At 40.5% G+C, this 25,336-nt stretch overlaps 2 protein-coding genes across 2 annotated transcripts; both read left to right on the top strand.

Annotated features, from left to right (window-relative positions):
• The first annotated feature begins 3,287 nt into the window (after window positions 1-3,287).
• Window positions 3,288-16,303, top strand: LOC6573360 (ichor). The gene is made up of 2 exons (XM_032727899.2): window positions 3,288-4,814; window positions 13,126-16,303. Exon 2 carries the CDS (start codon window positions 13,205-13,207, stop codon window positions 15,056-15,058), a length of 1,854 nt encoding a protein of 617 aa, XP_032583790.1. The 5' UTR covers window positions 3,288-4,814; window positions 13,126-13,204; the 3' UTR covers window positions 15,059-16,303.
• A 6,339-nt stretch (window positions 16,304-22,642) lies between these two features.
• Window positions 22,643-25,072, top strand: LOC6573361 (protein SHQ1 homolog). Its single transcript, XM_001999408.4, has 3 exons — window positions 22,643-23,169; window positions 23,226-23,604; window positions 23,668-25,072. The coding sequence occupies exons 1-3, from the start codon at window positions 22,892-22,894 to the stop codon at window positions 24,880-24,882; spliced, it is 1,872 nt and encodes a 623-aa protein (XP_001999444.1). The 5' UTR covers window positions 22,643-22,891; the 3' UTR covers window positions 24,883-25,072.
• Window positions 25,073-25,336: the final 264 nt, after the last annotated feature.

The raw sequence follows: 25,336 nt of genomic DNA, 5'->3' as shown, positions 1-25,336 counted from the left end.
TACTATTATTATTAATATTACATTATAATCGAATATTTAAATATTTTTATACATATTTTATGACTTAGTCTATGACAGATTCGTTCTACAGACTCCCAGCCTATATTCAATTCGAACGTTCTCCGATATAAATCTTTAAATTGGAACATATCCAGGTATGCAACGAATTTGCCATGACTATGATTTAGTCATTCTCTGCTGTTTCGAATGAGATAAAGTGATGCAAAACAGAAAAGTGAGTCTGTTCTGGCAGGAGATGCAGCCAACCCGCTGTGAATTTTGCCACCGTCGCTTGCTTTTGTTCCTATTTAGGGCCAGTTGCAATTTGACTGTGAGTTGTTTTGCCAATTTGGCAACGAAGATGAGCAAACAGACAAATGCGAGGCAAACAATTCAATTGATGGCAGAACTCGGGCAGAACAGGTAGCATAGGTAGAGCCTGGACCCACCCAAGGTGAATTTGCAACAGGCCGAGCTCTGGCATCGGCAATTGTCACATTTGCAGTTGGTGGCGGCAAATAGAAAGGCAGCTTCAGTTGGGCAGAGAGCCTGACAAAGTGTTGACTTCTGCGCACTGTTTGCACCTTAATTTACAATCTTTTGCGGTCAACAGTTGCCGCCTGCCGCTCGCCGTCCGCCGCCTGCGGTGTCAAAAGATTTTCTCGTATTGCTATTGTCGATCTGCATTGGGCTTCAGTTTGAAGCTTTGCCTAACCCATATCCATTATGCACACGCACACACACACACACACACACACATATATATATATATATCAAGAGATGGGCGCGCGTGTGTCTTTAACCCATTTAGATTCGGAAGTTGGGCCTATCAAATGCACAATTCTTGTTCGCTTTTGACTTTGACCCCCGTGTCAATATTGGTTATGCTTAATGGCAATGCACTCGAACTTTACCGTTGGGCCCTGTTCCAGGTGCTACTCCCGTGGCGTTTGCCTTAATTTGATAGCTTGTTTTATTTGTGTGGAGCAAACAGCTTGAGTGATGGCCCTGATGCAGGGCTCGACCTGGTCCAAGCACTCTCCAACATTGTCCGTTTTTTGGCTGCCTTCTCAGCTTTTTTTTTCTCCCTTTTCTCTCTTTATTTTTTGATGAAGTGTCACGCTGTCCAAGTTCAATTAGTTTTGTATGCCGCTCTTCAAAAGCTACGCCGATGTACGTTCTGTGCCCTGCCATGTTTAATGCCAAGATTGATTTTTATGTTGTTGTTGTTGTTGTTGGTGTTGGTGTTGTAATTGCTGTTGTTGTTGCTGTGCTGTTTGTAGTGCTTGCGAGATTGACATTTGACGTGCATAGAATTTGTCTAACTGTATTTCGCCTTTCGTGTGCTGTGTGACGTTCATTACAAGCCGTACCCAAGAGCTTGTCTCACCATTTTGCCGCTCAATTTCACGAGCCATTCCTATGGCTGACCCATACTGGCCGTAAATAATAATATTTCTGCCTCTATAGACACGAAATAAATAAAGTCGATAGGGATATATACATATATAACACAATTTTCACAATAAAAATTAATTTTAAATTTTTATTGATTTTTTAATTTTAAATTATTTAATTTATCTAAAATATATTAATATTGCTTCGATTTATAGAAAAGTTGCCCATAATTACAATTGAATATCAGACATTTTATCAAAATTGCAAGTCATTCGAAAAAAATAGTATTAAACAAAAGACTTAGGCAACAAACTTGCCCTGGGAGGCACCAATTTAAAATAGTTTACGTGTGACAAATCTTAGAGAGATGTTTCATCAAACTTTTGCGAAAAGTGTTACAACTGAGTCACGGCAGCCAACAAAAATATTTAAATAAACGAAAATAAAAACAAGAGTAAAATATCTTGATAAATTTATATATCATCGCATAAAATATTTATGCAAAAAATTGCAAGTGGAATTCGTGGAAAAAAACTAAAAGCAAATAAACCTAAGTGTATATGGGTGGGTCTCTGTATGTGTGTGTGTCTGTGCCTGTGAAGCTGAAAAGCAAATCATGAGCCATGAACATGGCCAACAATGCGGAGGCTGTGAAGCTGCTGTGCGAATCGAGGGGAGGCCAGCAGAAAGGCTAGTGACGCAGTTGCACTTGGTCAAAAGGCCAATGCGATGATGAGGCGGTTGCTGTTTGGTCTTATGCTAATACCAACAATAACATCAGCAGCATCAGCAGCAGCAGCAACAACAACAACCACAATAGGAGTCGTGAGTAAAACAACAAAAATGTACACAACCTGTAAGTTTGGTGTTGTGGTCTGCGGTCTTCGTATTTCGTATCAGTATCTGTATCTGTATTTCCATCTGTATCTGTCCCTGTCTCTGTGTGAGCTTTCATTTTCGAAGCGATACCGTTAACTGCAAAGCGCTGGAAATAAACAGAAAGATCTAAAGAGGTAGCAAAGCAAAAACAAAAAACAAAACGAATAACGAAACAAAAAAAAACTCTAAACGAATGAACGAACGAACGAGCACAGCAACCAGCCAAGAGCAACGGCTAAAGCAACAACAAGTGCGAAATGAGCTGAGAAAGAGGAAATGCAACAACAAAATGGCAAATGCAGCGACGTCGACAGCAGCAGCGACGTTGGCAGCGACGTCAGCAGCAACGGCAATATCGACGCCGGCAACTGTAATTGTTGCTCGCATGTTTACAAGGCGAAATAACAGGAAAAAATGTTAAATTTTTGTTAAGTAGGTCAAGTTGTGCTGCGCCAGAGCGAGATAGAAGCGCAGAGTGGAAAAGAGATAGCGCTAGCGCACGATACAGAGAGCAAAAGAGTAATAGAGCGAGCATCAAACAAGTATGGCCGCAGAGTTAGAACTTGCCAAACTTTTCACTTGAGCAAATGTAAAGTAAATTCAAATAAAAGAAAATAAAAAATATTAATAATTTTGTACATTTTTATTATTATTAATATTTGTGAAATTCAATCAAAGTTGCAATTATTTAGCAGTTGGCCGCTCAAAGCTGACCCGCCTTTGCTGCAGCGCGCAACATAAACAAACTTAGCCCTGACTTTGACCGCCAGAGCAGAAGGCAACCGCGACCTCGGCACAAGCAACACCTGCGGCCAAACATGTTGGCAGCACAACATGTTGCAGCTGCCGCGCTCTCTGGCTGGCTGGCTGGCTGTTGGCTTCCTCGCTAGCTCATGTTGCTCACTCGGTTGCTCTCAGGTTGGCGTGCGCTCAGCAGCCAGGTGAGTAACTTCTTTTGATCGCTGCTGCCGTTGCGGCCGACTGCGCTGTTGGCTGCGCTGCTGGCAGCGACTTCTTGGGCCGCTGCGGCTCGAAAATTTCTTTTCGTGTTGCGCCTGCGCACAGTTGGCTTTCTACCGTTGACGTCTTCGGATTTGTGCGATTCTTGGCGCGCAGCAGTTTTTAGCGTTGGTTTCGCGTGTGGCTTCCGATTCGGTTGTGGACGTGGACTCTCTCAGATAGACACTCACACACACACACACACATACACATACGCATACGTATATGTACAGATACACGCGCGCAGCATAATAAAAAGAGCAAGCAATAGAAATTGGAACAACCAATAAAAAAAAAGTGACCAGTTCAATTAAAAAGAGTGTGCTACAACAACAACTGCAACAACAACAACAACAGCAACAACAATAACAACAGTGATAAACATGTTAAAAATGCGTTACAAAAATTGTGAAAATGGTTGAGAAAATGTTGAGAGCAACGCCAGAACTTGCTCCAGAAAGTGCTTAAATATCGAATTTATTCTATATACCCATATATACATATATAGAAAAGATATACACACAACCACAAAGCAGATTTGAAGAAGTGCAAGTGCAATCGGCCCGCAGTGCAATACAATTATTGAAAACAAGCAAAGGAAATACGCAAAAAAGTTAAAATTCAAACCAACAAATATAACAAAGATATATTACTATATTCATAATCGATTCAATCCAATCAATTTATACTCCACCCGTTCAATCAAACAATCAATACGAACTCTCTCAAGAACGCTGTTGTATATATTTCCAGAAAATACAATACAATAATATATACCTATATATACATATAACCTATATATCGTCATCTCAGAATCTTTTCCAAAACACAATCAGTCAAAAGTCGTCCATTGTACATACATATATACGAAAAGCAATAAATCAATATAAATATCTATATACAAATCCCACATCAAGGGCTCTGTGTGCTATCTAAGGAATATGAAATAAACACAAAATATATAAATACTATATACCCACTCGTACTACTCCCCGTTCATTATCTTATGCATATATATATTTATGTCTTCCTCCCATTGTTTTTGTGAGTATACAAAAATGTTTAAGCTTTTCATTTCAATTTTATTTTTGTTGTCCATAACATGATTTGCCTTTGACTCCTAACCGTAAATCCTAAACGCTTAACCCTTAACGAGCATGCTTTGAAATACTAATACTTACATATTTATTAATTGCTAATTTGATTGGTCGAAGGATCTTAATCTAACAGTCCTCGAGTAAATCAAGCTCGTATTCATGACATCTCTATATGAAACATATCAACTCTCATTCACATCAAATCGGATACAAATACTACACATATGCAAACATATTAATGAAACTGTCTTAAAGGATTTCAATATCGCGCGTTAAAGGATTACAAGTTAACTAAAGAACAAGGATTATACAAATATATACATATAACAAATAAAACTAAAGGAGACAACAAGAAAAAACCAACCAATAACAACAACAAAACCACAATTTCAGAACTATAGTTCAAAATGTGCAACAGCTGAATTCGGCAATTTCGTAAATGTAAGTAAGATTCAAATATGGCAAAATGTTCTAGGAGCCGCCAGACCCAAGTCAACGGCCTTCAAATATGAGCATTCCCAAGCCTGGTTTATAAACAAATCAGCGAAAAGTCATTGACCGAATTCGTTTCCGATATTACTCACCTGTTATGAAATACAACGCAATACATAGGACTGTTTTGTTAGGGGGATGAGATAATGTCAATACAACTGAGAGCTGAGAGTTAAGAATTGAGAGCTAAGAGCTCAGAGCTAAGAACTGACAGCTGAGCTTTACTTATGAGACAATTGCGAATTTCACAACTAGGCGCGTGTCTATAACGTATTCAAATAAAGCTACTGTGAATTTACAGTTACAGTAGCAAAACGCTACATACATATATATGGAGAATAATTCAAATATGAACAATATAAATTTGAAATTTATTTCGTTTATTTGATCTTATGAAGCACTGGTCTAAGCATAGATAATCGCACCGTTTGACCCCGACCCAAAAGCTAAGACCCAAATAAGAAAACTCTTAACTGCACTCGGAAGTAAAGGTTATTTTAATTTTACAGCTAAGATTGTTGCCAAGCGCTTTTGCCGAGCTAAAAATAAATCATAAAAAACCGTTTGTTTGTCTACCAAAATGGTCTAAAATACAACAGCAACAACAACAAGAACAACTACGGCAATGGCAGCCAAAAAAAAAAAAAAAAGCCAACACACACACACACACAGACATAAATATGAACACACGTACACCTCAGCAACAACAGTAGCGGCTGATTGTACCGTTATATGACGCAAAATTACGCTTACTCATTCAGCGAGGCGGCGGCTCCAGAAGCAGAGAGGAGAGCCCAAAAGCCGGAGTCACAGCCGTCAAAGTCAAGCTGGGAGCGCATCACCAAATAGGCACAGCTGCTACAACAACAACACAGCACAGCATGCCGAAGCTTAAATACTCTTCAATAAGAAGCTATAGTTGATAAATGATTTAAATGATAAAGAAGACGGTGTCAATTAGCAGAATTTCAGATAGAATAGAAATATTACGAAGAGAGATTTTCAGTAAAGCTGAAGAAAAATAATTTTTATATATTGCTTTTCTATAGCTCATCTGCTCAAATACGAAAATACTGAATCACAGCTAAGCTATAGGTGGATTAGTTGAGAATCAAGACTGGGAATAATTAAAGTACTCATTAGAAATATAAAATATATAAATTATAGATTTCTTTGTCCATGTCCGTGACAAACGCACTGCCAAAATATATATGCCCTCTAGAAGGGTATACTCTATAACTTTATAAGCGCTGCAGCGTCAATGAGCGTAGCGAATCTGACTGCGCATTAAGTTGCATTTCGGTTGAAGGAGGAGGGACTTAAGATTTTTCAGCTTTTCTTTCGGTTTTTTATCTCTCTAATTGAACTTTTTTGTGTATTTTCGAACAAATCAATTAAGTGCGCTTCGAGGTGAACTGCGACGGCTATGCGGCTTGAACATATCAATTACAAAAGCAGAAGAAACTAAGTCCAAATTCAATAATTGCTTCCCTAGATTTATCCACGGCTGCTGCTCAATTTTATTAATTACTTTTTCTTTTCAATTTTTTTGTGCGTTTCAATTTTGATGTGAATCAAACGGAATTCTTGTCGTATCATTCTGTTATTCAGGTCGATAATCGCATAACTGTCACATGGCTGTTGCCATTGCCACATATTTATATTCATTTATTATGCAATACGATTTAGCTGTTAATTATCTGTGGAATATTCTTACTAATAATCCCGTTGGGAGCTTAGAATATGCTTTTATGTTCAATTTGCACATTTTGCTAGTCCAAAATCAAAATACTACGCAAACATGTATATAAATATTTGTATATGTATATAAAACAACAACAAGAAGAACAACGACAACAACAGCAACAACTACGACAACAACAATATCAATAAACAAAAATTTTTAGACGCGCGCTTTTAAAAAGTTCGCTGACCCGAGCAATGTTTTGGGTTTTTGGGGATTCAGCTGGCCAGACACGCCGGATTGTTGTCTTCATTGTTGTTGCCGGTTCAGATGACCACATTAAGCTTTAAAATATTGTCTCTCAGCATGCAGATGAGCTGCCAAATACCCTGTAGTCAATTGAAACAATTAAATATATGAGCGAATAAAGGAAAGAAAAATATAAACTTTGTGAAAAAAAAAATCTAATTTAAACTTTAATTTACATATATATTTTATTTAAAAGTTAAATTTGAATTTAAATAAAATATACATGAATAATAAATGTAATAAATAAAACATAACATATTAATTATTTTCATATATTCATATAATCAATGTAAAATACAAAACTAAATATGAATATGAATTATTATCATAATTAATATACCAATATACCCTCAACAACAATCACACAAGCTACAGGGTATTCCAAGTTTCGGCACTCAACCAGCGCATGAGGCACGAGGGCGTCATTTAAATAACAACAAAGTAAAAACCAACTAAAAATAGTTAAACATCATAAAAATTTGCATAGTTGTTGTTAGTTGTCGGTTGGCTGGGTTGTTGTTCGGTTGTTCGGTTGTTTGGCTGTTTCACTGTTGGTTTGCACGGCTGGTTAGTGGGACCAGCTAAACTTAGCTAAGCAGAGACACAGGGTGTGGTGATGCCAACAAGTCTTGAGCAGACCTCTTCCACATCCTCGGCCATAAAAATAGCGCCAAGCCTCTTCAACTCAGCGAGCTGACCGCGCTGCCATTTGAGTTTATCGCCGCGCTGTCATCTCATTGCAAAGGGACACCTAACGGAGTTAGCACTGTACAGGCACTGTGCGAGCATTTAATACTGCCTCCATTCATAAAATAACTCAACTACGATTAATTCAAACACGTTTTCAAACCCGTACAGTGGGTTATATTTTGTTAGTTACTTTGTAGTTCGCATAGATATATAATACATCAATATAAAATTTAGCTATCAAAATATGATAATTCATATAGAAACTGAAACTGCATAGAAATCTATAGATATGAGTAGATAAATATATTTAGACATAAATAATGAGAAGTGTGAATATATATTGATAATGATATATGAGAGACAGTAGATGGATTGGATAGATTGATATTGATTTACAAAAAGATATATGTGATATACATACGGAATGGAGAGATATTCACCGATATATATGGATCTCTGGATATGCTTTGATAGTGTTTAATTAATATTAATTATTTGTTGTAATTTGATCTCTCTAAAATCTTTCTCCACTTTTAAGGCGGCTCATAATTTATTTGAGGGCTTAGGTTTGGTTTCGAAGTGTTTTCGCCATTTCGGACTTTGCTCCACTTCCAGCGCGACAAATTTTAAACGTGTTTTTGTTTGTGTTTAGCATATACGAAAAACCTTTTGGTTTTTTCTTTTTTTTACATTTACATTTCTACTTTTTCCACTCTGCTTGGCTAGTTTTAGATTTACGTCCCTGTGCTCGAATTAATGTCCAGCTCCTTTGGCCAGCAACTGATCCACTTAATATCAAACTCAATTTACACCTGGAGCATTATTCATATGCAGTCACTTCGCCTTTTCCCCGCCACACGCCCTCTTTATATTTTTTATGAGCCTAATTCCATTGGCAACGCCCACCACTGAACGACAACGAGCGACGTGGTCCAGTTTAAGTCAGAGCCCACACCTTCTGGCCAAGTCTGGGCCAGCGGCAGTTACCAATGCAGTTAGAGTTGCTGGCAAAAACAACAACAACTCCACACGTGCCACATGTGCTGTCAAGTGCGCAGCAGAATAAGCAGCGAGCACGTCTTCGTCTCCCATTGTTGCGAGTTGCCAGTTGCCAGTTCTTGGTATTTTGTTGGTGTTGCTGCTGCTCGCTCGCAACAATTTGCTGCATCCACATTTACAGCTTAAGATAAAGTCGGCAATGAAGTGGAAGCTGGAGCTGGAGCCGACACCAGAGCTGAGGCTGAGGCGAAGGAGGAGGCTGAGCCAACCTTCAATGAGTGATGGCGACCTCAATGCCAGCCCCACGTTTTCAGAGGCTGTGGCTGCTTTTTTTTTCGGCTTCTCGGTCTTGGTCAAAGTTGGTTTGCTTGGAAAACCGCTTGGCAGCCTTGCAGAGCGGTTGTTGCTGTTGTAGTTGTTGTTGTTACTGGCATTGTACGTGCGGTTTTCCAAGTGGAAATCGTTGCGGTTGTAAATTTTGCAATCAAATAATTTTTCATTCGCTTTTTCCGACGCCAGCGCGCGACCTGATTTTTCTTTTCATTTTGGCCGCAGCAGCAGCAGCCGCCGTCGCTGCCACAGAGATGCATAAAAAAAGTGTTTGCCTGTTTCGGGTCTCCTCTCTTGGCCATTTGGTGTTTTAGCTGGCTGGAAAAACGTTTTGACCTTTGCCGCTTTGTTCGTGTTCGAACATTTAAACGGAAGTTGATTGCCGCCAAAGGTTAAACTCAATTTCCGTTAAAGCCAGCATCGGACTCAGTTCCAGCTCCAGCTCCAGCTCCAGCCTACGAGCCAGCCTCAGTTCGAAACACGTCTTTGGACCGTATTTGAAAGCCAAGTTAAGAACTCAATTTCTTAACAATTGGCAGCAGCTGTTCGAGGGGTTCTCGTTGACGGCTTGTTGCGCTTATTGTGGTTGCTCCAGCTTTAAGTAGTTGTTCGAGTTGAAAAGTTCAATTCACAAAGTTCACGAGAATTAAGAGCAAGAAATTTATGCCACTGTCTTTCTAAGCTTTTCTTGCAAATTATGTTTGTATGCGTGAAACATATACCACTATATCGACATATATCAATATATGTATATATAATGTCAATTCAATCACAACTCATTTATAATTACTTAACGGCTTTTCAAGTGCGCCCACCAGCTGACCGAGTTATTCGAAATAAAGAGCTTTCAGCTCAGGGTCATAAAATCACTCGCATGTCAAAAATTTGCACTAATTCATTCAAAATAACCGTTAATATCGCCCTACTCAAGCACACACATACACACACACACTAACAGTAACAGTAATTATAATGCCCACAGCAATCGTCCGAGCCCCAAATGTTTAACTCTCTGGCCATAATCTGAAAATCCCATTTACAAGCTCAAATTACAATAGAGGCGCATTGTTGGCTTTTGTTGTTCTTGTTGTTGTTGTAGTCGTTGTTGTTGTTGTTATTGTTGTCGTAGTGTGGCGCACCCACGCAATTTATGTCTGTGTGTATGTGCGTGTGCGTCTGTGTAGGTGTAGGTGCTGGGGCCATTCAAATGCAAAAAGAGCAGCGAACAACCGTTACAATGTGCCTCATTAAAACAAAAAATGAAAATAAAATAAACGAAAATGTTGAGTAGCCACAGCAACAACAATAAAACATTAGCAATAAAAAAAAAAAAATTAACTAGAAAAAATGTGTGACGCCCAGCTGAACAATAAAGAATCAGAATATCTGTAAAATATTTCACGCCAATCTCCTAGGCGCATCGCAAACGTCACTCAAATAAAATCAGGAACCTGACACATTATGAAAAATTCATTAAATCGAAATTGTTAGACATCGCATAGAAGAGTGAACAACCCATGGGCAGAAGTACACAATATACATACATATATACAATAAAATCCGAAAAATGTGAGTTCAAGATCTATAATATAAATGAATGTATATACAGATGTACATATACATATATAGATAGACATAGATGTAGGTATATAAATATAGATATATGTAGATATAAACAGAAATATTGATAAATGAAAAGATATGAGTCTCTAAATAGATTCTTGGATATCTATATAGAATGAGTTATGAATAGGGATAGATACTTTAGTAAAAGTCATATAGATATCATATGGTATTAATACATAGTCAGGTATAAGCCACGCTATCAAAAATGAGGTTATATATTAAATATGTATTTAGCTGGGTAACAATTACTATGTATTATTACTTATTCATAAATAAGAAATTAATTACTTTATAATATATAAAAAATGGTTTAGAATTACTGAAAATGCACGATTTATTAATAACAATATTTGTAGTTATTAATTTAATTAAATTGGTTTAGTTTATAGCAGTAGCTCGTATAATTTTGTTTTCTTGAATTTATTCCCTAATCGAGTTGGTTCTAGGTAATATTATTATATGTAGCTCAACATCATTAAATTTCTGACATTATTTGGATTTTACCTATACTATTTGCATAACAATAGATTCGTTTATTTTCTGCCTGTCAGGTGGAATTAATCCAATTTCAATTCAAACCTAGATATTGGAAGCCATTTTTCTTCGTTTTTTCTTCGTGTTTTTATTATTATTTTTTCTTTCTTTCTTCTTTTATTTGGTGTAAGTGCACGCAAAGTTGCGCTTGAGCTTGAGCTTTGGTCGAAGCTTCGTGGCAGCTTCGTCTCGGCTCTGCCGAACACGGAAGTATGTCAGCAGGTCTCTCGTGTAACGGTAGTTTGGCTGCTGCTGTTGCTGTTGCTGCCGCTGCCTCAGTCGCTGGCACGCTTAGCTGCGCATGCTTAGCTGACGCTAACGTCGCTGCCGCTGCCACAGCCACAGCACTGCCGCTGGCGCAGTCGCCGCTGTTGCCTCTTCTGCTGCTCTTTGTTGGCGCTTTGTAGTCGGAGCTAGCAACATGTTGCTTCGACAACCTGTTGAAAGCGAAATTGTCTCTCGCTCTCTCCCTCTCTCTTTCGCTCTTTCGCTCTTTCTCTCTCTCTGCCAGTCTATCTGGCGCTGACCAATACCAAACGAGTCTTGCTGTGAGCGAGTGAGTATATTGGCCAATTTGGCTCTATATGCTTTCTTCTTTCACACACACACACACACACACGGAACCATACATGAATGTGGCCAAGCCTCAAAAACTCAACTTAACTGTTTATGCACAAAATGAGAAAAAGTCTTTTATTTTTGTTGGCTCATTTGCTTTACCGTTCGTTCGGTTCTCCCAAAACTGAACTTCTTCACTCGCACCTCGCAATTGTAGTTGTTGTTGCTGTTGTTGTTAGAGTCTCGCAGTATTTCGGATTTTTTTTTTTTTTTATTCGATTGGCTCTTTGTATTGGTCTTGAATATTTTGTTGTGGCTGCTTTTTACTTTTTTGGAAATGGAGAGAGTGAGAGCAAAGGGGGAGGGTAGAGGAGGTAGACGCGTAGTCTGCACCTGTGTCGCACGATAGTTCTTGCTGTTGTTGTTGTTGTTGTTGCTGTACTTTCATTGTCGGTTCCTCATATCTTTGTCTGACTGTAGAGTCTATCCAAATACGATATGCCCGGCCCCTCGCTACACCCGCTCTCCCTCCTCGTCCATTAGCCGAGCTCAATATTCTGCTGCGTTTATTTCTACCAATTTATATGCTAATTTAACTGATTATTAATGTTGTGACCCAAATTCCATTTGGAAATTATTATTGGCCATTCGGGGTATCGATTTGTTTTTGTTGTTGTATCCCCCACTCTTCTCTATTTTTGGCCTGTCCGTCCGCCTCGTTATCTTGTCCCGAATGTCTCAACTCTGACTGCATTGGCATTTGGCGGCGTCTTCCCATGAGTAATCGTCGCGTTAAGTATGAAAAGCCCCGTGGAAATGTTTTGATATGCAGCCCAGTCGGACCCAAATGGACATCGATTCATTTTCGTTACGTTTAGAATACCTATCGAGATTTGTATTAAGCTCAGATTAGGGCTTGTTTGTCTGCCTTGGCGCTGCAAGCTGTCAGCAAGTGCCTCAGCTGCCGCTGCATGAGGCACCTGCAGATCCCAAAGATTCTATAAGACGGATTATAACATAACGGAAGTTGCTTGTAAGCTGAGCTTAGTTGAAGCCCGCTTAATGTGCATTTGGCCGCCACATTGATGAATATGCAAGAGCTAACTGAAAAAAATGTTTGGGAAAACAGTTACTCAACATATGAATGAATTATGAACCTTTTATTAAGATGAGCTGAGAGCAGCTGAATCTTAGACTTTGTAAACCAATCATGCTTGACTCTTAGAGCTTAGCTTATAGCTAGTATTCTGCATTTGGGAATAATATTTCGTTATAGTAAGAAATTATCATTGAATTCATTTATTTTATTTGCTCACACTTATATAATACTTGCTTAATGAATTTATAGAATAGTGTAAACTAATGTTAGCATATATTAATCTAAGCCAAAGACAGTAATATCTCCACAGTAAAGAACAGGTTCTGTGCTGCACAAAAGAATTGATTATATAGCATATTCATCTATATTCCATCGAGATTTAATCGCACCTACTAATTGGATCTTTGTCATCTTCTTGCATATACTTACAGCATCAACTGAACGAATATTCAATATTTTGCGCAAGAAGAAATACCAAAAATTTCTGTCCATCGCCTGGGTCAACTGACAATGAAGTTGTGCAGCATGAACGGGCCAAGTGAATCAGAAGTCGAAAGCCTACTGATGAGCCCCTGCTGGGGACCCACACAGACAAGCAGCCAGGATCAGTATCTGCTGGACGGACACAAGCTGCTGCTGGAGCACGACCTCGACTCGCTGCCGAGCGATGCGGATCAGAAGAACTCACTGGATGTGCTGGATAATCTGCTGTTGAATAGCTCCTCGCTGAATGCACTGTCCGACCTGAAGCCGCTGCCTCCGTTCACTGGCTACACCGGGCATCTGTCCATCAATGGCATCTCGGGGCATCACTATCACGCGATTGCCCAGCGGCTGCCCGACGAGAGCAATAACAACTACATACAGAGCGCCTACCAGCAACACCATCAGCATCAGCATCAACAGCAGCAACAGCACCAGCACCAACAGTCGAACAACAACAACAACAACAACAACAATCCGAATGCGAATCCCACGTCCACAACGGCAGCGACGACGACGTGCAGTGGGACAGGCGGGGTGGGCGGTGGCGGCGGGGGCGGCAGCGGAAGCTCCTCGCAGGAGCACAATATCGTATCCTCATCCACCTGCCTGCCTGAGAGCGTGCTCAGCGCGGATGCGGACGCCTGCCTCAACGATGTCAAGCTCTTTGCCGATAGTCAGTTAGATTCTAAGCTCTACTCCGTAGCGGACAGCTGTGTTATAAACGCCTCCAATCAGGGCGGCAATGGTGGAGGCGGAGGTGTCTCCTCGCTGGCCAGCAGCGGGTCGACGCTGACACCGATCGACCAGGTGGCCGACTCGCTGCACGGCAGCGGAGTGCGCATCTACAAGGATCTGACCGAGTATGTGGACATGAATAGCATCGATGACATCGCCGCGATCATTGGCTCGGCGATAGCGGACACCACGGTGCCCAATCAGCTGGACAAGGAGGAGGGTAACGACACGCGCGACAGCTGGATGGATCTGGATGCCTGGATCGATGGCAACTGCATTCAGCCCGAGGGCAAGGTGCTCGTCTCCCAGCAGGACACGCTCAGCGACTTCATGCTGCCCCACTCACCGCTGCCGGTGCATGCGAGCAGCTCCACGCTGCAGAGTCTACTCAGCCATGGCTACATGCCGCTGCTGCAGAATCGCCTGCAGCACGGACCACCTGGGTCGGGCAACGCCCCCGGCAGCGCCTCCTCGGCGGCAGCTAATGCGCTGAAGAGCGAGACGCCCAGTTCTACCTCATACTGCAACGAGCTGTCGGCAGCCAGCAGCAGCTGCAGTCCGCCGGGCTCGGTGGTCAGCACCACGGACAACAATCTGATGATCAATCCGCGCTATCTGACCAACAATCCCAATCCCAACCAGCAACTGCAGCAGCAGCAGCAGCAACAGCAGCAGGCAGCCTACCAGCTGACGCCCAATGGCCTCTCCGGCACTGGGCTGAAGGACGGCGGGCTGTGCAGTCCGGACATGCTGAGCAATTATCCGCATACGACGAGCACCACAAATGCGCCCACGGGCACGCCCAAGGCCAAGCGGTCCAGGGCACAGAAGAAGTCCAGCCAGCAGCAGCAACAGCAGCAGATCCAGGGCGACAACGGGGCGTCACAGCTGAACGCCATGTCGCCGTCGGGCGTGGCCAGTTTCAATGCCAGCGATCTGAGCGGGCTGCTGGGCAAGGAGAAGCCGGTGCATCGCTGCAGCATCTGCAATCGCGGCTTCCTGAACAAGTCAAACATCAAGGTGCACCTGCGCACGCACACGGGCGAGAAGCCCTTCCGCTGCGACGTGTGCGCCAAGGCCTTTCGCCAGAAGGCGCACTTGCTCAAACATCAACAGATACATAAGAGAATTGGGCGTGACTGACCGCGGCCATAATCACAACCCGCTCGCCACTAGCAACAGCCACTTCGATAGGCAGCAACTGTTTCTGCCCGCACAATTGAGCACAAAGTCGCTTCCGTGTGCTCTGCTCGAGAGAAAGTGCCCGCCAAAGCCACCCGCCCACCACACTCCACGCACCACTCCACGCACCGCACACCACAATCTCGGGCCGAACTGGCAACTGGATGTGTGCATGGATGGGTCTTTGGGTGCGGCAGCTTCTCGTGTATCGCATTGCTTGACCAAAACCACTGTGGATCGCCTCTCGGCGTTCCCAGACCGTTTGCCATCCTCCTGCTGCTGCCCCACTCACAGCTCACAGCAGCAGGGTGAAGCAATGCCATACACATAGCACTTGATATTCGTTGTTGTTGGTTGCTTTTGATCTCTTCGCCTCTTTTGGTAGTTAGTCCAATGAATCCGGTTATAGGTAGCATATGTAGTATACGGTCTAGCCAAAATATATCTAGATGAATTAAAGTTGCTTAATGACCATGAGAAATTTAATTATATTCTTATTTCACATTTTTATGGGGTTTCATATCAACCTACTACCTCTATAATGTTGTTGGCACACTCTGAAAAAATTATGGAAATTTTGGAAGCCTGATAAAAGCTGAAGAAATAAAGAAAAGGATTTTGAAAACAATAATTAGTCTTTATTGTTATGAAAATACTTAATACGAATCTGAAACAGAAAATTTATGAAATGTCATATTCACGAAAGGTTCTTATATAGCTAAAAATGAATCCCGATTATAGTAAATATTTGGTATATGTGAACAGTTCTTATAATGGATGCAGAACGCAGCAACTGTAGAAATTTCGTTATAGCAAATGGAAAATTATTTAACAGGCAATTTTTTGGAAATCTATATTTTAGTTTATATAAAACAAATTTTAAAATGCCCCAGGCAAAGAGACCACAAGCAATGTAAGAACAACGAAGCGTCCAATTGTCTTTTTGCAACTGTTGTTCTGTTTTGATGCAATCCTGCGTGCTTCGAGCACCTAAGGCCCTGGCACAGGTATACATTATATAATAATAATAATGCATAGGGTTACGAACGTAGCTAGAATTTAGTTAAACTCTAGCCGAATGTATGTTAAGTAATTGCATAAATAAGATGATTTGTATGTACCTCAAGAAGAAGATAAAAAGAAAAACAATAGAAGCAATACAATTATAAATTACAGTAATAATAATAATACTAAGTAAATGTACAAATCAAACAAAAAAAATATATATAAACATATATTTATACATACATATATATATATATGATTCATAAGTATAGCGGGCTTGGCAAAATAACAATATATGTTAATATGAAATCATAAAATAAAAAAAAAAAAAAAAAAAAAAAAAATGGAAAATTAAATAAAAACATAAAAAGCAAAATGAAATGCAAATTAATTATGAAATAGTAAAGTACTCAAGTAATACATTTTATTACACCTACATTTAAATGTTGTTAATTTGTTTTTTAATCAATTTGTTGTTAAACGTTACAATTAAATGGAAAATCAAAACATATGTCCAATAAATCATATTCTAAATATATTTATTCTCTTGTGCGCAAATCTTGAAAATATTTATGCCTGCAAAACCTTAGCACACATAAATAAATAATATGATAAATAAAATATTGTTGAAGCTATTTATTTAAGCAAACAAAACAAAAGAGCATAAGAAAAATTAATAAAAAAAGAAATAAAATAAAATATAATTAAATACAAATAATTATTTATAACTTAATCCATATTTAATGTTATTTTAGTTTTGTGCAATTTATTTATTCAAGTTGAAATTCCGTTTGTACTTCTAAACACAATTCGATTGTAAATATTTATTTTGTCTAATGTTTAATGTTTATCTAACTAGAAATACAAAATTTTGTCATTTTAAATGTACAAAAATAATATAATATTTCAAAACAGAAAACGATTCGTTTATTCCACATCAAGTATACGCCGTATGGCACTGCACATGGGTAAGGGCACACACACACACACACACACACGCATACGAATGCAGCTCAAGTTAGTCCCGTTCGAGTGGTTCTTCTTGGCGTCCGCATTGCTTATGCCGCACGCATCGCGGAGGAACCTGACACGCCAGCCAGCCAGAGTGTGCCAGCAGCAGAGTAGGTGCGAGCAGCTATGGTAAAATATGCAGTCGAAGACAACGACAAAAAGAGCAAAGAAAGAAACAAGAAAAAAAAAGCGAAGCAAAGCAAACCAAACCAAGTCAATCCCAGTCGAGTCAGAATCATTATATTGACCACAAATGCCGCCGCCACGAAAGCAATGCAAAGAGTAAAGAGCCAAAGGCAAAGCCCACACAGATACACACACACACACACACACTTACATACACACAGATAGAGATGGAGCGACAGAGCACGGCACCAATACAGCAACAAAATGCCATGCATACTGTGCCACTGACCCAATTTCCAGACTCGTTTTTTTCCATCGAGAGAACCGCACGAAGCATGAGCAGCGGCAGCGACTGTGGCAGCCACAACGGATTTGAAATGTTAACTGGGAGCGCGGCAATAAGATACAAAGATACTTTGCCCGGTCGCATGCTCTTTCACCGCAGAGACGCAGGCCCAGACGCAGACACAGACACAGAAAGAGCTCAAGCTTCAGTTCCAGCTATACGAGTCTGGAGTTTGTTTGCATCGCATCGCATCGTATCCGCATTTCTATGCTGTCTTTGTATATTTGTCTTGGCTTGGCTTCGTTTGGGTTTGCTGCTGCTGCTGCTGCATGTATCTGTAACTCGTTTCTGTATCTTGCGCCTCGTATCTGTGGCACTTAAATTTATGCAACATCATGGCAGTGTCGCTGACTCCTCAGAGCCCCCTCTCTTGTATAGAGTCCACGTTTTGTTCTAATCAAAATGTGCTACGTGCTCAGCTCGGCGCCCGTGTCAAAGGTCAGCGCTTAAATATTAACAACTGGCCAACATCAAATCCAAATCCAAATCCGTATCCGAATTCAAATTCTGATTTGAAACCAATTTCAAACAACAAATTAGCAATCGCATCTGCCGCAATTCGTTGAGCTGGGCAGCATCTTTCTCTCATCTGTTCATTTCTCTTTATTTTTGGCGTTTTTAATTGAGTTTGTTGTATTCCCATTAAATGTAATTTTCTACCCATTCGCTTTGGCTTAGTGCCCATCTTAGTCGCTGGCCGAGCACGACCCACTTTCTGGCCAAGATTTCGACTGGCTATCCCACAAGCCAGCCAAGTCATTTGCGACATTTATGGCCATCAATGAGCGTGGGTGCTATTACCCAGCTGCGCTAAGTCAGCTGTCACAGAGTGATATGTTTATATATCTAAATAATTGGACAAACTGTGACTCAGATAATAATCGCGATATGGAGCAGCTGAACAGCATGGCAGATCGTGCATAATGTTAATAAAAGAACTGGTAAATCATATAACTAGGAGGTGAATCAGGGGCAAATATCAAGTACTCAGATATCCTAAATGCTGGAATATTCTTCATCTTATGTCTCATTTTGCATATAACATGCCCACAATTCTATGTTAAATGAATATAATTAACATTGCTTGATCAATTCTAGTTAATTAGTAAATAGTATAGCCGACTTTTACCTTTTACACAGCATACATAAATCTAATTAATATCTATTGATATATTGAATGCATAATTATAATATTATATTATATTTCTAAGATCTGAAACACCAACTTCAATAAATTATAAGAAATATACAAGACTAAGTAACTTGTCAAAACTTATATTGTATACACGATGATTAATGCAACAAATTCGTAATAACAATTGTAAAAAAGTTTTAGAATACACGACATGGAATTACCCTCTAAAAAAGCTTCGCACAGCCAAGAAACACGTTTAAAAACAGATACTAGATTTCACTTATTCTAAGAGAACCTCTAGATAAAGTTTTGAAATATATACCTATGTCCATATATATTATATATGTACTATATATTATTTTTGATGCCACAAATGAAAACTTGTGGTCTTAGGAAGCTATATACTTCTAACAGTATAATGGAAGTCGAAAAATGTTGAATTCATGGAGAGATATATGTATGTATGTATGGAGTCAGATATAGAGATGAGTGAACCTAAATGTACAGTCCGCTGTCGATGTCCGCATTCATTCAAATATCATAGGGCTCTATGATATAACTATCTCAATCAGAAGTATAGAAATCGTAGATAATTTCGTCAAAAAAAGTGTATATAATAGGTTTCCTCAAATAATCTCAATACGAATTATCTGTTCTGGTCTGAAGACAAATGTGGTCATTCCTGCTCTAGCTCATCTTAGGCATATGAAGTTTTACAGGGTATCTGAAACAAAGCCAAAGCCAGCCAACGCCTTTCGCCTGCTGCTGTTGCTTTTTTTTGTTGCTGCTGTCTCCAGTTGACAAAAAATAGAGACAGCGCGACAGTCGAACGACTGGACAGAGAGACATTACAATAAAGTTAGCAAAATGGCAATGGCGACGCCTATGTCGCAGTCGCCGTCGCCGTCGCAGTCGCAGTTAACTTTGTCGCATATTGTCCAGCAGTTGTAACTGTTGCTGATGTTGCTGTTGTTTTTGTTGTAGCTGTTGTAGCTGTTGTAGCTGCTGCTGCTGCTGCTGCCGCTGCCGTGGCGCAGTTAAAGACACAATGACCTTGGGTGAAAGTTGCTCTCCATTTCTATTTTGTGCTTTGCTGTTGTTGCTGTTGAAATTGTTGTTGTTATTGTTGCTATTTACTAGTTGTTGGCATGCCATTTTCATATACACATCTCTCGGTGCGCCTGTGTGCGTGTGTTGATATTTATTGTTATATTTATTCTTGTCACCGTTGTTTGTGTCTCTATCTGCGCGTATATTTGCTTTGAATGCTTTTGCTGCTCCCCTTTGGCTTTGTCTTTTTACACTCAACATGATTTGTTTGTTTGTGTTGTTGTATTTTGATTTATCTCTGCTGTTGTTGCCGTTGCTGTTGCTGTTATTTTGATTACTTTTGCTCTTGATTGAGGTGGCTTTGATGGATGCACATGAAAAGTTCGACAACAAGCTGGCGCTGAAACAGAAACAGAAACACAAACACAAACACAGAAACAGAACGGAAGTGGCTCGCGTGCAGGAAATAGAAACGAGGCAGAAGGCAGAGGCGATGGCGAAGGCGAAGGCGACGGTGGAGTAGGTGAGAAAAGGCCAAAATAGAATTAAGCAATTGCTTACAGCGATCCAAGATTTTGGCCAACCACACACTACACACACACACATACACACACAAATATATAAACGAAATATTTATAATTTATGCGCTCGGCTTTTCCATTGAATTGTCGAAGCATAAGAAAATCAAAAGAATTATAAACTTCAAGTTTGGCGTCGATTTTGCAATGCGCAGCGGCGTCTTCACGCCTCGTCGGCCAGCTGACCAAGATTCTAGGCAGAATAAATCATGGCTATAATTACGTTATATTATATTAATATTTAAGCACTGTGCCAGTTTTTGGCCTCTTGTTTTTGCTCCAACTCCAACGCCAACATCGCCAACTCTAAACTTTAATTAACTGCAAAAGCAAACAGTGCACAACGAGAATCTTACGAAATACCCAATTACACTGCATTTTTTCTACTATAACATATTATATTAATTATATTCGACTTAAATTAAGCTTAAATAAAATTCAATGTACATTTCCAAAAAAGAGTATAAACTTAAAAAGGTTATATTTTTTCAGTAAGTGCGAATTGTTGATAAGTAAATAGATAAGTCTGACCTCCCTAGCTATCAAGAATTCAAACCATAAAATAATTCAAGCATTCCAGTTTCTCTTTAACAGATCCCAACTTAAAAGTCTTGTTAATCCACTCCGATTCCAGCTAACCTAAACATACTTTGTTGATTGGATATATTTTTGATAAATAATTAAATTTGACTTATTAAAAACATATTTCTGGAATATAAATAATATAAATAAATTTATCAAACTATCATCAATAGCATCAATTTATATATTTTGTATTTACTATTTTATTAAATTTAAATTCAATTTATTTGAACTTTCCTATTTTAGTTTTTAGTACAGGCTCCCTTGAAGCTTAAGTAAATGATTCATTTCTATATGCTTTGCTTTTTAATTTGAAATTAATTTTTATTTAAGTTCGTGTTGCATTTTAATGGCACACACACGTTGGCCTCAAAGCCAACTGAGAACGGTTAAAGCCGAAAAGTGCGACGCGACTGCAATTAATTTACTTATAATGCATCATTCTGAAAGCAGACGATTGCCAACAACAGCAAAAGCAACACCAGCACCAACAACACCAACAATAGCAGCAACAACCGCCGACAACTGTCTGCCAAACTGTGGCACGGGATCTAGTCAACAAATTGGTTTGGTTAGGTGGGAGGGGTGTGTGCGAGTGTGCGGGGCTAGGAGAGACGCCTGCTGGCGCTGTTGGTCAGCGACAAGTGACCTCATTTTTATTGGAACCTCGCGGCAAGTTGCGTGGCCGCAGCCAGCAATACGTGCCTGTGGTTGTTGTTGCTTGTTCTACTTTGAAATTTCACTTTTCAAATGTGAATGTGAATGTGTGTCTGTGTGTGTCTATAGAAGAAATAAATATAATTAATAAACTAAATAAAAGTGAGGCGAGCATTTTTGTGCGTGCGCTATTCAACAAACAAAAATTTATTCCACGCTTTGGCTCGACCAAGATGCACTGTCAATGCAATGCAAGTTTGTTGCTTCAGTCTTTGGTATTGAAATGCAGCCACGAAATATGTCGAAAATATTAAGGCAGAGGGCAAACGAACAGCAATCACAACAACAAGCAGCAGACAACAAAAACAACACTGAAAAATTTAACCTCAAACTTCAAAGTGTCACTGTCATGGCCCTTTTTACTACACACAGCGACTTTGGCTGTGGCTGCTGCTGCTGCTGCTGCGTTGCAGCGGCAACCTCGTCGACCATCGTCGCTATATAACCTGTTGGCAATTCAGTTTATGACTTTTTGCGCCGCACACTGTGTCCAAGCAAACAAACTAAACCGGCTAGCGGCAGTTTATGGCAAGCTGAAGCTTTCACCGTGACTGCGGCCCACTGTGCACTGCTGCTGCGACGTCGACATCGCACGTATTGCCACGAAAAGTGGGTCAACATGAAACGAGCCAGAAATGTAGAAAAAAAACTGAAGAAAAAACAACAAAACACAGCACTAACAAAAGCAACAACAACTAAAAAGCAAATCACGCTGACGAGCTGGCTCAAGACTGGGTCTGCTTGTCGCTGCTGCTGCTGCTGCTGCGAAAGAAAGCATAAAAGCTGCTTGGCGTGAGAGAGATGGTAATAGATGCTGAGCAACTTGCGCTGTAAATTAATTTTTTTTTTTTTTGTGGGCTTGGCTTTTTGGAATTTATGTGACGTTTTCATCTAGTTGAAAATATATGGAACGCTGTCTTAACATTCAGTCACCAACGTATAATAAATACAATATTATAACAACACAACTATTCTGTCTAAAAAATATATGAAAAGATTCGAATATAAATAAAAACAATTTAAATTCTTCATTTAAAGGGCGCCACAGTCAGAAAGCGCCACCTATTACTCATATTTCACATAAACAATAGTGCTGGTTAACAGCGCAATGGTATGTTTTTCACAGTGGTACCTTGCGATAATTTATCGACAAGCCGCCACAATCTGTCGCCGATAGTCTTGCTGGTCTGAAATTCTTTTTTGTTTATACTTGAAAAGCATTAGTTGCTTTGTAAAATTAAAATATGTTGAATGGGCAAATTACACACAGCTATGTGGGTAACACGTGCAGCGTGGTGATACCACATCCACATGTCAAGGAAAAAGCAAAGTCCACGCCATCACCTGATGAAGCAGAGGCCTGTTGTGAGAGAGGGGCTGAGGCATTGGTGGACTCGGGGGCGACGGCATCAGCGGAGGCAACGGGTGCTACGGTACATGTGAATTTGGATCGCATAAGGAACGTCGATATCTTTATTGGCGACAACGATTTGTATTTTTATGCCGATGTCAAGCTATACAAGTGAGTCATGCAACATATAATTGAAGCAATCACAATTATCACAATCTTCTACGCAGATTCCACAGTCGTCGCACTTTCGACTTAAGGGGATTGAAAACGTTGGTCATCAAATATGACACGAATGAGAATTGCTACCAGCTGTGTCTGCGCTGCCTTCCGCCCGTTGCCATTCCAGGTAGTGGCCGCGCAGCTGGCAGCGCCGTGACGCCAAAACCAAAGACAGCACGCAAGGAGTATATAGCCGCATTTCTTAACCTACCCACACTGGCAGACACCTTGCAGGACAAGGAGCCGCTGGTGCACGAGTGGAAACTGAAGCGCATCACCGATCAGTGCCAATTACAGCTCGATGCCCACGAACGTACCTATAAGCTGACTAACAATTTTCGCTATGGGTATGCTAGTGGCTACAGCGGTCCATTGCAGACAAGCGAGGTAAGTGCTGTATGATGTATGTTGTAGTATTATATAAGTTGATCATCAATTATGGCATTCCAGCTGGATAAGTCGACATGTCGTGTTCCTGAGCCAGAGCGACTCAGTCCCTTGCAACGACGTCTGGAACGCATTAGCGATGAGATGAAACGCTTTTCGCGCGACCAGTACAAAATGAACTTTGTGGAACTGCAGGTTCCAGCCGGACATCAGAATCCATTGCGCTTTAAGCCCAAAATCCATGAAACGTCCATGACACAGGAGCAGGCTCACTTGCTGCATAATCTTTGTAGCCGCACAGCCGCGACTAAAAACTCCACATCAACGGTCTCTTCACAGTCCATAAACCAGCCCGAGCGGCGCGTGCAGAACGAAATCGACTGCGGTCTAATCAGCATTGTGTTGGCTATATGCTATGATGTGCGCACCACCAACAACGAACCGACCTGTGAGTCGGGCTGGACGCGCAGCATATTGTGTCCATTGTTCTGCTACTTTGAGCAGTTCGACAACTATCGAGATGTTCTGATAGCGTTTCTGCGTCGTGTGATCACATATCCGTTGTATCGCAATTTCGAACTGGGTCGCCAGTGCATTAGGGATGCCATTGAAGTACTGAGGGGTGGTCGCAACTGGCTGATCAATCAGCTGTTGCTGACCCACCTGCAGTTCGCCAGCGGCGAGCCATGTCGCGAAAGCTTCAACAACTATTATCTGGAGGACTATATACGATATGTCTGCAACGCGACAGCATGCAGCGATGAGCATCTGCGTCTATTAGCACGCAATGTCAAGAATGTGCTAATGGATGTGACCAAACGCCAATTGGATCTGGGTATCATTGAAATTGAGACTGAACTGATCCAGGAGCTAATGCAGGAGATGCGCATCGATGCTGGCAGTGGCAGCGAATCGCCGTCACAGCACCAGAGTAATATTGCTGATGATGATGTATTAGACACGGATGAAGCATCCGGGCTAGAGGATGATACAACGACCGACGATGATAGCGTAATTACTGACTCGTTCGATAGCATGGACTTGCGTTTGATTGAGAACGATGTCTATGCCGTCGACGAGGAGAACGAGGGAGATGTCGATGATGGCGAAGAGGATCACTCAGAAGTTGAAGAGGAGGACCACGAAAGTAACTCATCAACCACCACCACCAGCGATGCTGAGGGCAACAGCGTCATCGAGCAGTGCACCAGCAACAGTGAAGCTGCCGCCAGCATCAGTGCCAGTGCCAGTGCCAGTGCTAGCACTAGCACCAAGTAGAAATTGCCAACGTTCGAGTTGTCAGTCCTGCCATGCCTAAACCAACCAATCAACCAACAAACTTAATGTCAAAGAACGGAGGCTAAACAGTGATTACTTTTATGCAAACCGAAATGTGAAAGTAAAATTAAAAAATTGAAAACAGAAATCAAAAACAAAAGCAAAAAAAAAAACGAAAAACAAAAAAGGCAAATTGTAAATTTTAACGAAAACGAAAAACCTATTTAAATATTTATGTGTATGAGAATTTTAAAGTAAATACACACAAAGAATGGTTCATGCCACACGCAATTCAATATTTGCATATACATACATATACATATATACATTTTTGTTCTATTTTTGCTCTATCATAGTTCTTTCTTAAACATACATCAAGAAACTTAGCATTTAGCGTGACATAAGCTTACGAAATTTGAATTTTGAATTCTTCAAACCAAAATCTAGTTGTGCA

Source organism: Drosophila mojavensis, unplaced genomic scaffold (assembly GCF_018153725.1).
Source record: "Drosophila mojavensis isolate 15081-1352.22 unplaced genomic scaffold, ASM1815372v1 contig_16, whole genome shotgun sequence".
NCBI classification, from domain to species: domain Eukaryota; kingdom Metazoa; phylum Arthropoda; class Insecta; order Diptera; family Drosophilidae; genus Drosophila; species Drosophila mojavensis.
The sequence above is the reverse complement of the archived record's forward strand: the minus strand, read 5'-3'. Positions and strand labels throughout refer to the sequence as shown.

Coding starts and splice junctions, on each gene's coding strand:
- LOC6573360 (XM_032727899.2), top strand. CDS start 13,205: ATGAAGTTGTGCAGCATGAACGGGCCAAGTGAATCAGAAGTCGAAAGC.
- LOC6573361 (XM_001999408.4), top strand. CDS start 22,892: ATGTTGAATGGGCAAATTACACACAGCTATGTGGGTAACACGTGCAGC. Junction 23,170..23,225: donor GCCGATGTCAAGCTATACAA/GTGAGTCATGCA, acceptor TCTTCTACGCAG/ATTCCACAGTCGTCGCACTT. Junction 23,605..23,667: donor GTCCATTGCAGACAAGCGAG/GTAAGTGCTGTA, acceptor ATGGCATTCCAG/CTGGATAAGTCGACATGTCG.